The 12,198-nt window shown below is 46.2% G+C and overlaps 1 protein-coding gene across 1 annotated transcript in view; it reads left to right on the forward strand.

The window, feature by feature from the left end:
* The window catches only part of LOC144139765 (uncharacterized), a 44,465-nt gene that overhangs the window by 10,551 nt on the left and 21,716 nt on the right, over window positions 1-12,198 (forward strand). The window contains exons 2-5 of the mRNA XM_077672028.1: window positions 3,666-3,852; window positions 5,371-5,474; window positions 8,706-8,850; window positions 9,266-9,632. Coding sequence (XP_077528154.1) covers window positions 3,666-3,852; window positions 5,371-5,474; window positions 8,706-8,850; window positions 9,266-9,632 — 803 coding nt within the window. The remainder of the gene's footprint in view (window positions 1-3,665; window positions 3,853-5,370; window positions 5,475-8,705; window positions 8,851-9,265; window positions 9,633-12,198) is intronic.

Genomic DNA, 12,198 nt, shown 5'->3' on the forward strand with positions numbered 1-12,198 from the left:
GAATGCACAATGGTTTTTCAGGGAAATGTTGGAGAAAATAGAACAGCAAACGTGAAGCAGCTGTAGTTTTGTAGTCACGCACTACGACCTGCCACGGAGCTGAGGAAATACCGTATTCGCACGACTCTAACGCACCACTGATTGCAACAAGCAGTAAAATTCAACCCCCGGAAACGACATTATCTTGGTGCTGATTTCAGCGCGCACATGAAATAAAGCCTTGAACAGGCGCCTCGATATTGCTCAGTACATTCAATTGAACCTAAATCGGCACACGCTTAGCCAGCTGGAGCACTTCGATGAATCTTTGCGCTTAAAAATATATTCCCTCTGTTTGTGCCATTAGTGAACGCACGTCTCTGGGACGCCTTAGATAGATACAGGAGCTGCCTAATTCCCTTCCATTCTCGCCAACAAGAATACTTTGCGTGTAAATGAAGCTTCCATCATTCACTGAGCCCCTTCGTTTCTGTTTCAAGTTGGCAGTTTCGGTTTAGAGGTTTCTCAGCTTTCAGTAGAAGTGTAACGCGCAGGTAGTTTTCAAGGGTCATTTTTATTAGAAAGAACATGCGAAGGTGGCACTAAATCGCGCAACGCTTGAACCACAGCGATGCTGCGGGATTTCGGTCTACGTGAACACTGAAGGACACATCACCACGCATTTGTACAAGTTCTCAATTGTTTATTTACAGTTTCCGTCTTCGCTTTGCACTGTCCTAGTGGTAGTTCCCCTCATATGCATCAATATCATCGTGCCCCCATACCAAGTTTTAATGCAGGGTAGCGCTTGGCGGCAATTGAACGCAGTGGCGGCGCGTACGCGCACGACGTATGCGCGGCGTTCCTGGAGCCCCATCGAGGTTTCTTAGAGCAGGTGTTGCGTAAGCTGTGGCGTTGGTTGTTAGGCAGCTCGAGGCGCTCCTCGGAGTTCTCGGTTTTTTTTTTTTTTTTTTTTTGCTAAAGACACTGTGCGTGCCCGTGACAATCACAGGTCGCCCCGATGCACGCGCTTACGAGCGCTCGGCATTTTTTTTTTTGCATTTTAACGTATTAAACGTACGCGTAAAACCGACGTACTCGCGCAACGACGTACGCCTGCGGCGGCATACGCCGCTGCCTTTACGCCGGCCGACGACGTCGGAGAGGGCGAGTAACCACATATCGCCGCAACTCGCGTGTAAACCAAAGCACCGCGCAGTGTGGCTCGACTACTTCGGACTCAGCTTTGTGGCGACCAGTTCAACTACATTTTAACTCAAATAAAGCAAATGATGCCTATTCTCACAAAAATACGTATATTTAATACAGAAACAACTAAAACAGTTCTTGGGACATTAAAAAAAAACGTTAAGGATTAGTATGCATACTTGGTAGGCACGAAACCCTTCCGCTACATTTGGCGTAAAACTGCCTTGCTCCCATAGTTGCTCGTTGCTTCGCGTGTTTTGTCCGGTTGTTTGGTTTTTTATCGCATAATGAATAGTGAAGTTAGCTTATTTATCAATTCACGGTCTTGTTATGCGACCTGACCGCCGATAACATCACCGCCAGAGATGTACGTCAACACCGTACGTCCGTATGTTTGCGTCGATGTCTTGCGCGTTCTGACTTGGGCGTAACAAGCGCGTACCAATGCATTCCGCGTACGCCGGGGTACGCCGGTTCCTTACGCGCTTACGCCGGTTTACGTCGTTGCGCGAGTACGTCGGTTTTACGCGTGCGAGTGGTTGGGCCTTTACGCGTAACATATTACGGCCAGCTACAACAACTTCGCTTGTAAAAATCTCCGCGTTAGAATTGTGAAAATTTGGTATGCTGGCCAGCAAATAGGCTGCAGTCTTTCACGCTTCAGGAGGTGTTTCCGTGGCCTTATTAAACTTGCTTGTTGTGCAACAAAGGCGACACCAGATAACTGAACAAAACGGGTCAGAACACTAAGGTGCAGCACACTCTGGCAGCAGTCGTTAGTTTTACAAGCAGAGAACACTCGAGGAAAAACAAGTTTAACATTCTGGGTCATCAAATTGATATGCTTGTCACCCCGTCAGCCCGTAGATGGCTGGCCCTGGACAATGTCGTTAAAAACGGTACACTTGTTTTATATCTTTGTCTGTATTTCCCCTTTTACAAGAAGCCACGTAATATAAAATTTCTAAATTACACATAATTTACACATTTTAAACCAGGACTGCAGTCCTGGTTAAAAACAAAACTTGTGGTTGACAGAAGAAATTACCTAAATAAGTACACGGAATGCTTGTAACGTTCTAAGAATGTTAATTTACGAAAGCGTGGCTGGAGCTTCTGTTGATCTGCTGATAAACAACTTCTTGTTGAACATTCACGTTGGCCTAGTGTGGTCGGTGCATGGCTCTCTCCATGCACTCGAAATGGACATACATTCTTTTTGTTTATAACTAACACCCATCAGCCACATCAAAATCCAAGGAAGGGAGCCTTTTGAAAGGGCATAATTAACGATGAAAATACCATTTCAAAAAGGTGTATTCTTGTGTTTCAGTAGGGTGCTACTAATAACAAAATATCCTTAAAGGGATAGACAACCGATTTTTGTGGAGTACATGCCGTCTTGCTCATATAAAATCTAGTGTTTTATATAGTGGGGTAATCACAAGTAATTTATAAACAAATTGTCGGAAACAATTTTAATTTGGAACTAATTTGGTCTTGCTTGGTCGGTGCTCCCGCGATAACCTTCAAATTAATCCTGACTGTACAACCAGCCCGCGACCAGGGCTTGCTTTGCCTTCAGTCACGGTGACGGGGAATAAAGGTGTGAGGGCACGCCGCGACGCATACTAGCCGAGTACAGAACGTCCATCGTTCTGTCGCCTGGTCTCAAAACCCTCCTCCGGCGCTCTTATTTTCTTTCCCGGCTCGCCCTCCGATTTTATGCGCGATTCTGCGCATCTCACAACAGAGGCTTAGGAGGCGCTCTAAAGGTTGCGGTCTCAAGACCACCACTGATGATGATGATGCTGACGATTTTGTTCAAGAAACCAGGGTGCGTTTTCTTCGGGTCTGTAAAATAAAAGTTTCCACAAAAGTCATCCCTGACTTTTAGTATGTAATCTTCAATCAAACAGCATTTATTTAGGTAATGGCTTCTTATGCGCTTCAAATGTCATACACACTGTAGTAATTAAGGCTATTTTATAGTTTTATCACGCCAGAGCAACACCATCGTCGGCGCGGCACGCAAAATGTACTCTCAGGAGCCTTCACGCGGGGCGCAGTCAACAATCTGAAAGGAATATGGAAAGAGATTCAGTTACTCTCGCTTACAAGACCATCAAAACCCTAGTGATAGTAGTGTGTCATAGAATACATTGAAGAAAGAAAGAAGGCGAATGGAAAAATTAAATAACAAAGGACGCGTGTGTTGCGGCAAAAATGACTTGGTTTTATTTAGCTTCACGCTTTAAACCACTCCAGATAGTTTTTTTTTTTCGACCGTGGTCCCTGAATTCGGGCCAAGACCAGGTGAGGCATGAGCCTCCTCTTTATGACAAAACGGGTGGCGGGAGGCTTAAACCACCCTGACCTCCCCCATTTCAGAACGCGTGCCTCAAACTTATTTTCCGTACCTTACGCGTTTCATGAAGCATCGATGTTTAAGACGTTCGTCTTAAAAATGTCGGCAGAACCACCATCAAGGAGGAACGCCTATCGCGCCGGAAGAGCCGCGACTCAGGCCGATCCACTCTCGGAGCTGCAGGCATCCCCGCAACTCCCGGTTCTACCGTCCGCGAGCACACCTTGCCAGCATCGGAGGCTGCCGAGAGGTCGCCCTCCCAAGCACGTCCTCCCGAAGAGACCGTCGATACGCAGGTGACGAGTGGAACCCACGCATGGCTTGCACCTGGAAGACTAACCCATCAAACACGACTAGCATTGTCAGGATAAAACTGTTCACAGCTAGAATTTTTCGCATTTAAATTTTTTAACGGAAGCTTTCTTCGTGGCACCGGTGGCATCCTCTAAAAAAAAAAAAAAACTAACGAAGTTCTCTGTAGACAGATTGGTAGACCGAAAAGCCCTGGTAACGTCTCTAGACACACTGCGCGTGTGTGATAACTGGCTTCCATCGTGGCACAATGGTTAATTTAAAATCGCAATAAAGTAATGTTGTACATAAGAGAATACACCTGTCGATCATGAAGGAGTACGATAGTATATCTTTATCTCTTAAACCGCGTATCGATATACATTTAGATCGTTCCTTGATGCGTTAGTTACGAGTGCGAAAAATCATCGCGTGAGTTTGTTCCTCGTTTGCCACCTCGGTCTTTGACGATCGATTGAACGGACTGTTAGCGAAGGTTGCACGCACGTTTAGCTTTCCGGTTTCCTTCAACTTTCTTGGGGAAGGATTGGAATTTATTTGTTTTGCGCGGGCAACAAGTGAAGCCTGCAATTTGTTGCAAAACTATGAGATTCTACGCGAAAGCCTATATAACACGTAACTAGGATATGCGTTTTCTCTACATGGGTGAAAACCAGTTACTTGTATCTACATAAATTGACTCGCACGTTTGTCAGACTTTGTTGAGAAATTTTACCGCTGTGTAATCCACGTCACCCATGTCTGCGCTTGCACTGCTCTGTCTTTGTGCTTGTCTAGCTTCCTCTGACGGCTAGCAATCTCTCGTGATGGTGATGATCTTTGAAGCTAACGAACACCTTTTGCGCTATTTCTATTTTTTCTGCTACTAACATTACATTCATGCCAATCTTTTGCCTTTCTTTCTCGAAGTTGAAATTTTTAGCCGTAAGATCGCCATCAATTTGAAGGAGATCACTTGATTGGCAAAACGACCAACAGAAGTGCCATGTTACAGGTTGTAAAATCGTTATATCACGCAAGAGACTGCGCGCGTAAGAAGGGATTGCGCTTTTGATCTAAAAATTTCTGAAATCGGCGGTTATGCAGCGTGAAACGGCCGTCGATAGATGCTCCCGCGATCACCTTCGAATTGATAGTGAGTGTACTCGGCGTCAAATGAAACGCGAACGCGAAAATATGAACCTGAACACACAAATAGCGCGATTTCTTACCATGCAAGCCAAAATGACGCGTCGCTTAGTTACAAAAACAAATTTGGGAAAGTGGACTTCCAAAAATTCCAATAGCAAGCCATTATAAGAACTCTCAGAACGGTATTTTTCATGTTTGCACGTTCCGGTTCATATTTCTGTGTTCGCGTTTCATTTGCCGCTGATAGTACATCGACAATGGGTAAGCGACGTCCTGTGGGGTGTAGTTTTCCAACATGCAAATTATCTCACCTCACTGAAGAGTTGACGTTTTTTCTAAATGATTCCTCTTATTGCACGCCTTATTTTCAGACCCAAAAGACGATCTCAGAGCTGCGAGCTACAGGGCCGGTCCCCACTGCGCTGAGCGCGGCCAAACCCGCTGCCGCACCGGGTCCCGAGGGTGGTGCCCACGGGTAAGCGTATTCCAGACTCTCTCAGACTGACAAGGAAGACGGGTTTATCTTAGTAGTCCACCCTACCTGCCAAAGTATTAATATAAACAAACAGACCCCCCTCTCTTCTTCAAAAAGACTGCATGAAAGAAGGCGAACAACTTTTTGACAATGCAAGCAAGCTACTCAGTACTCCTTGCACGAGACACAGAGCTTCCATTATACATGAATCACGTGGCCAAATCCCCGTACTGGCATGTGGGCAATGGCTTGGTACTCTGGTGTATTCTACACCAGTCGTTTAACCAGTCCTTGTTCTGGTTTGCAAAAGTTGGAAAAACCATTATGAATTTGTCTTAAGGATTTCAATAAGTTCGTAAAGTCCGTGGAGAAACATTCCCTCTGTTCTTCTTTCACGACAGACCGGTAGGCAACGGTTAGTGGTTCATTACCGATCAGTAATCCCAGAATTAAAAATTACTCCCACCTCCCCTCGCGGGAACCCCTGTGTACATGCGACGCATAGGGGGTTCCGTTGTTGTTTCCGTTGGGTTGATTCTCCCATCGCGTGAAACGTGCCGTGAACCCCCTGCCGCGGCTATGACGCAACGTGGCGCGGCTATGACGCAACACAATCCAACACAATCCGCTTTAATCCAATCAAATCCAATCCAATCCAATACAAACCCAATCCAATCTAATCCAATCCAATCCAATCCAAGCCAAGCCAAGCCAATCCAGTCGAATCCAATCCAATGCCCCTCGCGAGAGAGCGTTCGCTATCGGAGAGAAGAGGGGGTGAGCGGCGGAGAGCGCAGCTAGCGCGGCGAGGAGAATGGGGGAGGGGTGTGGACGGACAACGACAACGCCGTATTGAGGGACAAGGCGAGTGAATGAGATTCCGTCGCATCTAAAATGTCACTTTATGAGCGAAGCATATGTATGGGTAGGGTTTCTTGTATTTCTCGTATCCCAGAATAAAAATTATCGAGGCACAGCGTGTCTTTAAACAGCGAGTTGTAAAACAAACGTGCCTGTGTTCTCTATTAGCCCTACGCAGTTCAATAGATTATTTGTGCCCCAAGACTATACTTTCCCGTCTCTTGAATTTGCATATTGAGTTGGTTACTTGTGAATAGGCACAGTTTTCGAGACCTAAACAGGACTTTGGCCTCAAACTGATGCGTCTCATGTCATGGATATGCATGTTGTGTACGGAAGTTATGAATAAGCAAGATTAATAAGATTAAACGGGACCAATACCAGAAGTTTACGCGTCTCATTTCTTAGATATATGTTTCGTGGATCAGTTAAAAAAAGGCGCCATGTTTAAGAGCACTAATGCGTGAGCTTGTGTGTATGTGTCATTCTTCGAAATGGCCACTGCCAATGCTCAAAATAAATATTTGCCGTGACATTTTGCTTAAATTTTGTATCCCGCCTACGTCGTGTGCTAAATATATTCGCTGGTCATCCGCCTTGACGAAGTGGAAAGGCTCGTTATTTTGTTCATCGAAATTCCTTTTTGAATGAATCCTGATTTGAATGCCTGTTAAAACGTACACCTATTCCGTTAAGCATGTTTCGATCGTTTTAAGTTTTTTTTGCTGCTTTCTGAGATTGCAACAGGTTAGCTTCATTTCGAATGGTGCCTATTTGAAATCTGGATCTCAATGTTCTGAATATGGATGTAGCACACAATAATTTGGTGTTTTAGGAGCCTTTAAAGTATTGTTGATCGCGTTAAGAAACATTTGCAACAGCCGTGTATGGTTTAGTGCCAGTTGGTTCAGAGCACGGTGCAGAACGAATGCGAATAACGGTGATGATGTAAAAGAGACACACAAGAAACGATATGTTGCGCACTTCCTGCGTTTTGTTCGTGTTATCAGCAATGTTTTCTAAGAAGTTTGTAACTGGAAACTTCAATAGCGTGAGCGTGACAGCCTGGTAACAGCAACAGTTGTCGACACACCATAAGCACTGCGCATGCGCCAGCTGAAGCTGCTTTTGGGCCCTCACAGTATTTCGACCACATTTTCGGAGCTTTCCAGGCCTGGTTTTCAACCTGCCAACCTCTGTCCCCAAAGAAGCAAATGTTTCATACATAATTCTAGTACATTGGTCACATGGCTTGCTGAAAACCGATGGAGACTTGATTTGAAAAATGGGGTTGATCCCTCTTTCATAGGAATCGGTAAAACACGAAAGTGAGAGATGCCTTCACAGAAGCAGTTGAATGTTTATTGTGCGTGGATATGAACTTGTACATGGCTATTTTATATTTCGTTGGTATGGGACCGTTATACTTATCAACATTAGAGACTGCATTACACGGGCTGGAGCATTGCGTAAATACGATTGAAACCCGAGGCTCTCGCGAACCTTGCGAACGAAACCGAACGAGTTGTCAGCGAATCATTTGCTGAAGCACGGTCCCCTACAGCCAAAGGAACATGATTTGCGTGTCGGCAGCTGTACTGTGGGTGTGCTTGGTGGACAACGTCCTGATGGCGGGTATCTTCGGCATAGGTGCGACCAGTTCGGTCCTCCTCCGTGGTGTGTACGGCAGACGCCTGCGTTGCGACGAACGCAGCTTGTGGAACGTGAGAGGCAGGGTTCATAGCTTGGACCGCGAATGCGTGAACGCATTCCTCTTCCCTCTGGCGTCAGTCGTCGCACCAAAGCACTCAGGAGAGCGACTTTCACCAGTAGGCGTCGTTGCCTTTCTGCTTTAATGCAAGTTTTATTACACGGGCCCGCCACGGTGAAGGAATCATTCCTCCACTGTGGACGGGGCCATCACAGCCGCAGCGTAAAAAGGGGCTGGTATACGCTGCCGTATCGAGGCTCTAACTATCGGTGCTGGTTAGGGTCATGACGGCCTACTTCGCTTCACCTGTCTTAGAAGGCAGCCCCATCTGAATAGAGAAGGATATAAGGCGCGTTCCTAGAGCTATGCACGCTGAAGTCTATAGCCCAGTCGGCAGAGGGCCTCACTACACCTCGCGTTGCGGCCAGAGTGATCATGGGCTCAAATCCTAGCGCCACCGCGACAATGAACTATTTCTGGAGATGCCATTTCCATGACAAATAGGACGTCGCTGAGGTCTTTCTGTACCCCGGCATAAAACACTTTCGTGTTAAAAATCTTTGACACTTCATTCTACCGCGCGCTTCTCCCGTTAGACTAAGAAATTTTGTGGAATGAGAAAAAAATGTTACCTAACAGTTTTTCTCTCGCTTCTGCAGTATGGATGTCCTGTCCATCGTGGCGAGTTTTATAATGCTCACTTTGGCGGGAATGGTCATACTCGTCTTGGCGCTGTCCCTCTTCTCTGCGCGCAGCGGCTCCTGCCCCCCGCTCGACAAGCCGCTATCAGAGGGCACCACCTTGGTACGTTGACAGCGTGCTACTTTTTGCCCCCTGGGTTAAATACTCCTGAGATTGTCGAATGAACTTTAGAACATCAATAAGCTCTCAATTGCTTGAGAATTGTGGTTCGGGTTCCTCTACGAGTCTAGTTGCCCTACCGTTCCACTCTCTGCAGTACCAGAGAGTTAAAGTAGAGCGGGCAATCGGTCCTGGTACGGTACCCGGTAGACAAACGGCACTACTGCTGGTGTGCAGAGGCGGAAAAACTGGTTGTGCCCATGTGCGGGTGTACCGGGTTTCCTGCCGGGACCCGCTCTCCCCTCTGCTATAACTCATTATTATTACAGACTTCTGCTTTACTTGTAAACGGCACAGCCATTTCGTCTCTCCCGTAAGTGATCTAATTTCTTTATCGCACTGCGCTTATCTCACCAAGGTCAACACCAAGACCGGCCGCCTGGTAGGGCGCAAGGTGAGCTTCGTAGACATTCCCCTCGTGCGCTTCCTCGGCGTCCCGTTCGCCAAGAGCACGGAGGGCCCTGACCGTCGCTTCTCCAAGCCCGTACCGCTGTCCCGGGAACCGTGCCGTGTGCACGTGGCCCTGGAGCCACGCGAGCCGTGCGCCCAGTTGGTCAACGGCAGCGTCATCGGCTCCGAAGATTGCCTGCACGCCAACATATGGGTCCCAACCAAGCCCCTTCCACCCGACGGCCGGAGAAGGACGCTGGTGGTGGTGCTGAAGGGAAGCTGGTTCGAGACGGGTTCCAGCAACGACCGGGACTGGTCGGACCTGGCCGCATATGGTGAGCCCGTGCTTGTCTCTCAAACAAAGATGCCATGCGTCATTAGTGGAAATATTTGGAAAAAACGGCTATGGGTTAGCGCAGCCACCCCAGGATATGCAAATCAAAAGCTTGTTTTAGCCGGGTTAAGTATTGGTTGCGCACTGTCACCTTCGGAATAGCTGTAATTATTCTACTATTTAACGAATTATATTATTACACTATTTATTAGACTATTATACTAAAAATAATATGCAGAAAATAAAGTAATGCTCAATAACTTCGGGAGAGCACAGCGGTTTGAGACAGGTGGCGAGACAGTGGAAGTGGTAAGCAAATATACCTTACACAAATACACGTCATCTGTGTGGATTTCGCTAAGGCGTTTGATAACGTTCCGCACAACATATAAATTTTTTAGCTGCAGCAATGAGGACGTAGCTCGGATATACTAAACTGGATAGCCACGTATTTAAAGAACCGCCAACAGAAAGTACGTATCGGTGACTGCACATCTAGTTCGTTGAAAGTATTGTCCGGTGTCCCACAGGGGTCTGTTCTGGGTTCTGTGTTGTTTTTAATTTTTATGAATGATACTTCCCCAGTTGTCGAATGCCCGGTTAATATCAATTTTTTTGCAGACGATTGTTTAATTTACCCTCCTGTAACTAACGCGAACGACCAAATAAAAACTAATCGATCTCTGCAAGCCTTGCATAATTGGTTCGCCCAGTGGGGAATAAAAATTAACTTCTCTAAAACAATGGTCACCAATCTAACCAAGAATGAATCTGTACTCTCATATAGTTATAACTTTAGAAATAACGTTTTGACCAGAACACGCAGCTTCAGATACCTGGCAGTGACTATTACCAACGATATAGGGTGGCACACCCATGTTGAGGAAGTGTGTTCAAAAGCCTATAAGTCTTTTACTTGAGGAAAAAAAATAGAAAATGCTCCTAAAGATGTTAAATTACTTGTATCTAAGACATTTATTCGCCCTTTTTTGGAGCATGCGTTTTTTTGCATGGAGTCCTCACCAGCAGTTACTGAGTGATAAACCAGAAAAAATTGAAAGACTAGCAGTGCTCTTCATTTGCTCAGGGTACTGCAGGACGGAATCTATCCCAAATTTGTTAAAATCATGTAACCTAGAACTTCTGCGAGTGCGCCGCGAAAAGTGAAGGTTGAAACTCCTGTTTCAAATTATAAGAGATGAAGTGAAAATAAATAAAGACGCATACATACAATCTGCACCCAAACGGGGAGCTCCGTTCAACCATAGTAACCCAATAAGGCCTTTTTGGGCTCGTCTAGACGGGTTTAAAAATCCTTTTTTTCACTTATAGCACAGAAGTGGGGAATAAACTCGCAGAGTATGCTGTTGCTAGTTCGAATGTCAAAGTGTTTGTCTGTTCGCTAGAATTGTTGTACCGGAAATATGAAACCTAATGTGTGTCTTGCCATTGTGTATTGTTTTCTTGTTTGTACTCCTCCCTGTATTGACCCTCAAGTGAGGGTTACAGTATCAACAAATAAAAAATTAAAAGAATCTATTTAGGCCACGTAGTGACCCCAGATCCCAACCATAAGGCACAGATAATTACAAGGATAAGAATGGGCTGGAGTGCATTCGGCAGGCATTCTCAGATAATGAATGGCAGCCTACCATTGTTTCTGAAAAGGAAAGTATATGACCGCTGCATATTACCGGTACTCACCTACGGGGCAGAAACTTCGAGTCTCACTAAGAGGGTTCAACTTAAATTGAGGACGACTCAGCGAACGACGGAACGGAAGATGATAGCTGTAACATTAAGGGACAAGAAGAGAGCGGAATCGATCAAGGAACAAACGCGCGTTAAGGACACATTAGAAATTAAGAAGAAATGGGTGTGGGCAGGGCATGTAATGCGAAAAAAGATAACCGTTCGTGATTAAGGGTAACAGATTGTATCCCTAGAGAAGGCAAGCGTGGCAGGGGGCGGCAGAAAGTTAGATGGGCAGATGTGATCAAGAAGTTTGCAGCGATAAATTGGACGCAGTTAGCACAGGACTGGGATAATTGGAGATCTATGAGGGAGGCCTTTGCCCTGCAGTGGGCGTAGAGAGGCTGATGATGATGGTGATGCTTATACTATTCGAACAAAACCTGCCTTTGTCTACGGTTGTGGTCCCGCTTCCGGGGTTTCCCGAACCTATAGTGGCTCGGAGGGCTATATCTGCGGTATGGTCAGACGCCGCTTGCCGACGACGGATAAAAAATTCCCCGCATTTCCCCGAGGGGAAGAATGTGAAAGTGCGAATGCACGAGTTGAATTATCGCGGTTCGGTAATGTTCGCGAAAGAGAGATCACACACACACACACACAACTACAAAGAAAGAAAGATGCATTTATTCACAGACACCTATTTGTGTTGTCGTTGTACTTGATTGCTAGAGCGGATCTCAGCTTTGAAATTTCGTGTCAGTACTCCTTTAAGCAGGTGCATTAGCCCTTCTCACGCCCGATTCTTGGGCAATCCCCCACGTGGGTATGTGCCATGTCAGCGGCCAGGCAGCGCGCGCCCATCTCCCCCCGTT

This window comes from Haemaphysalis longicornis, unplaced genomic scaffold (genome assembly GCF_048455015.1).
Source record: "Haemaphysalis longicornis isolate Haplotype H1 unplaced genomic scaffold, Haemaphysalis longicornis Haplotype H1 scaffold_5, whole genome shotgun sequence".
Lineage (NCBI taxonomy): Eukaryota > Metazoa > Arthropoda > Arachnida > Ixodida > Ixodidae > Haemaphysalis > Haemaphysalis longicornis.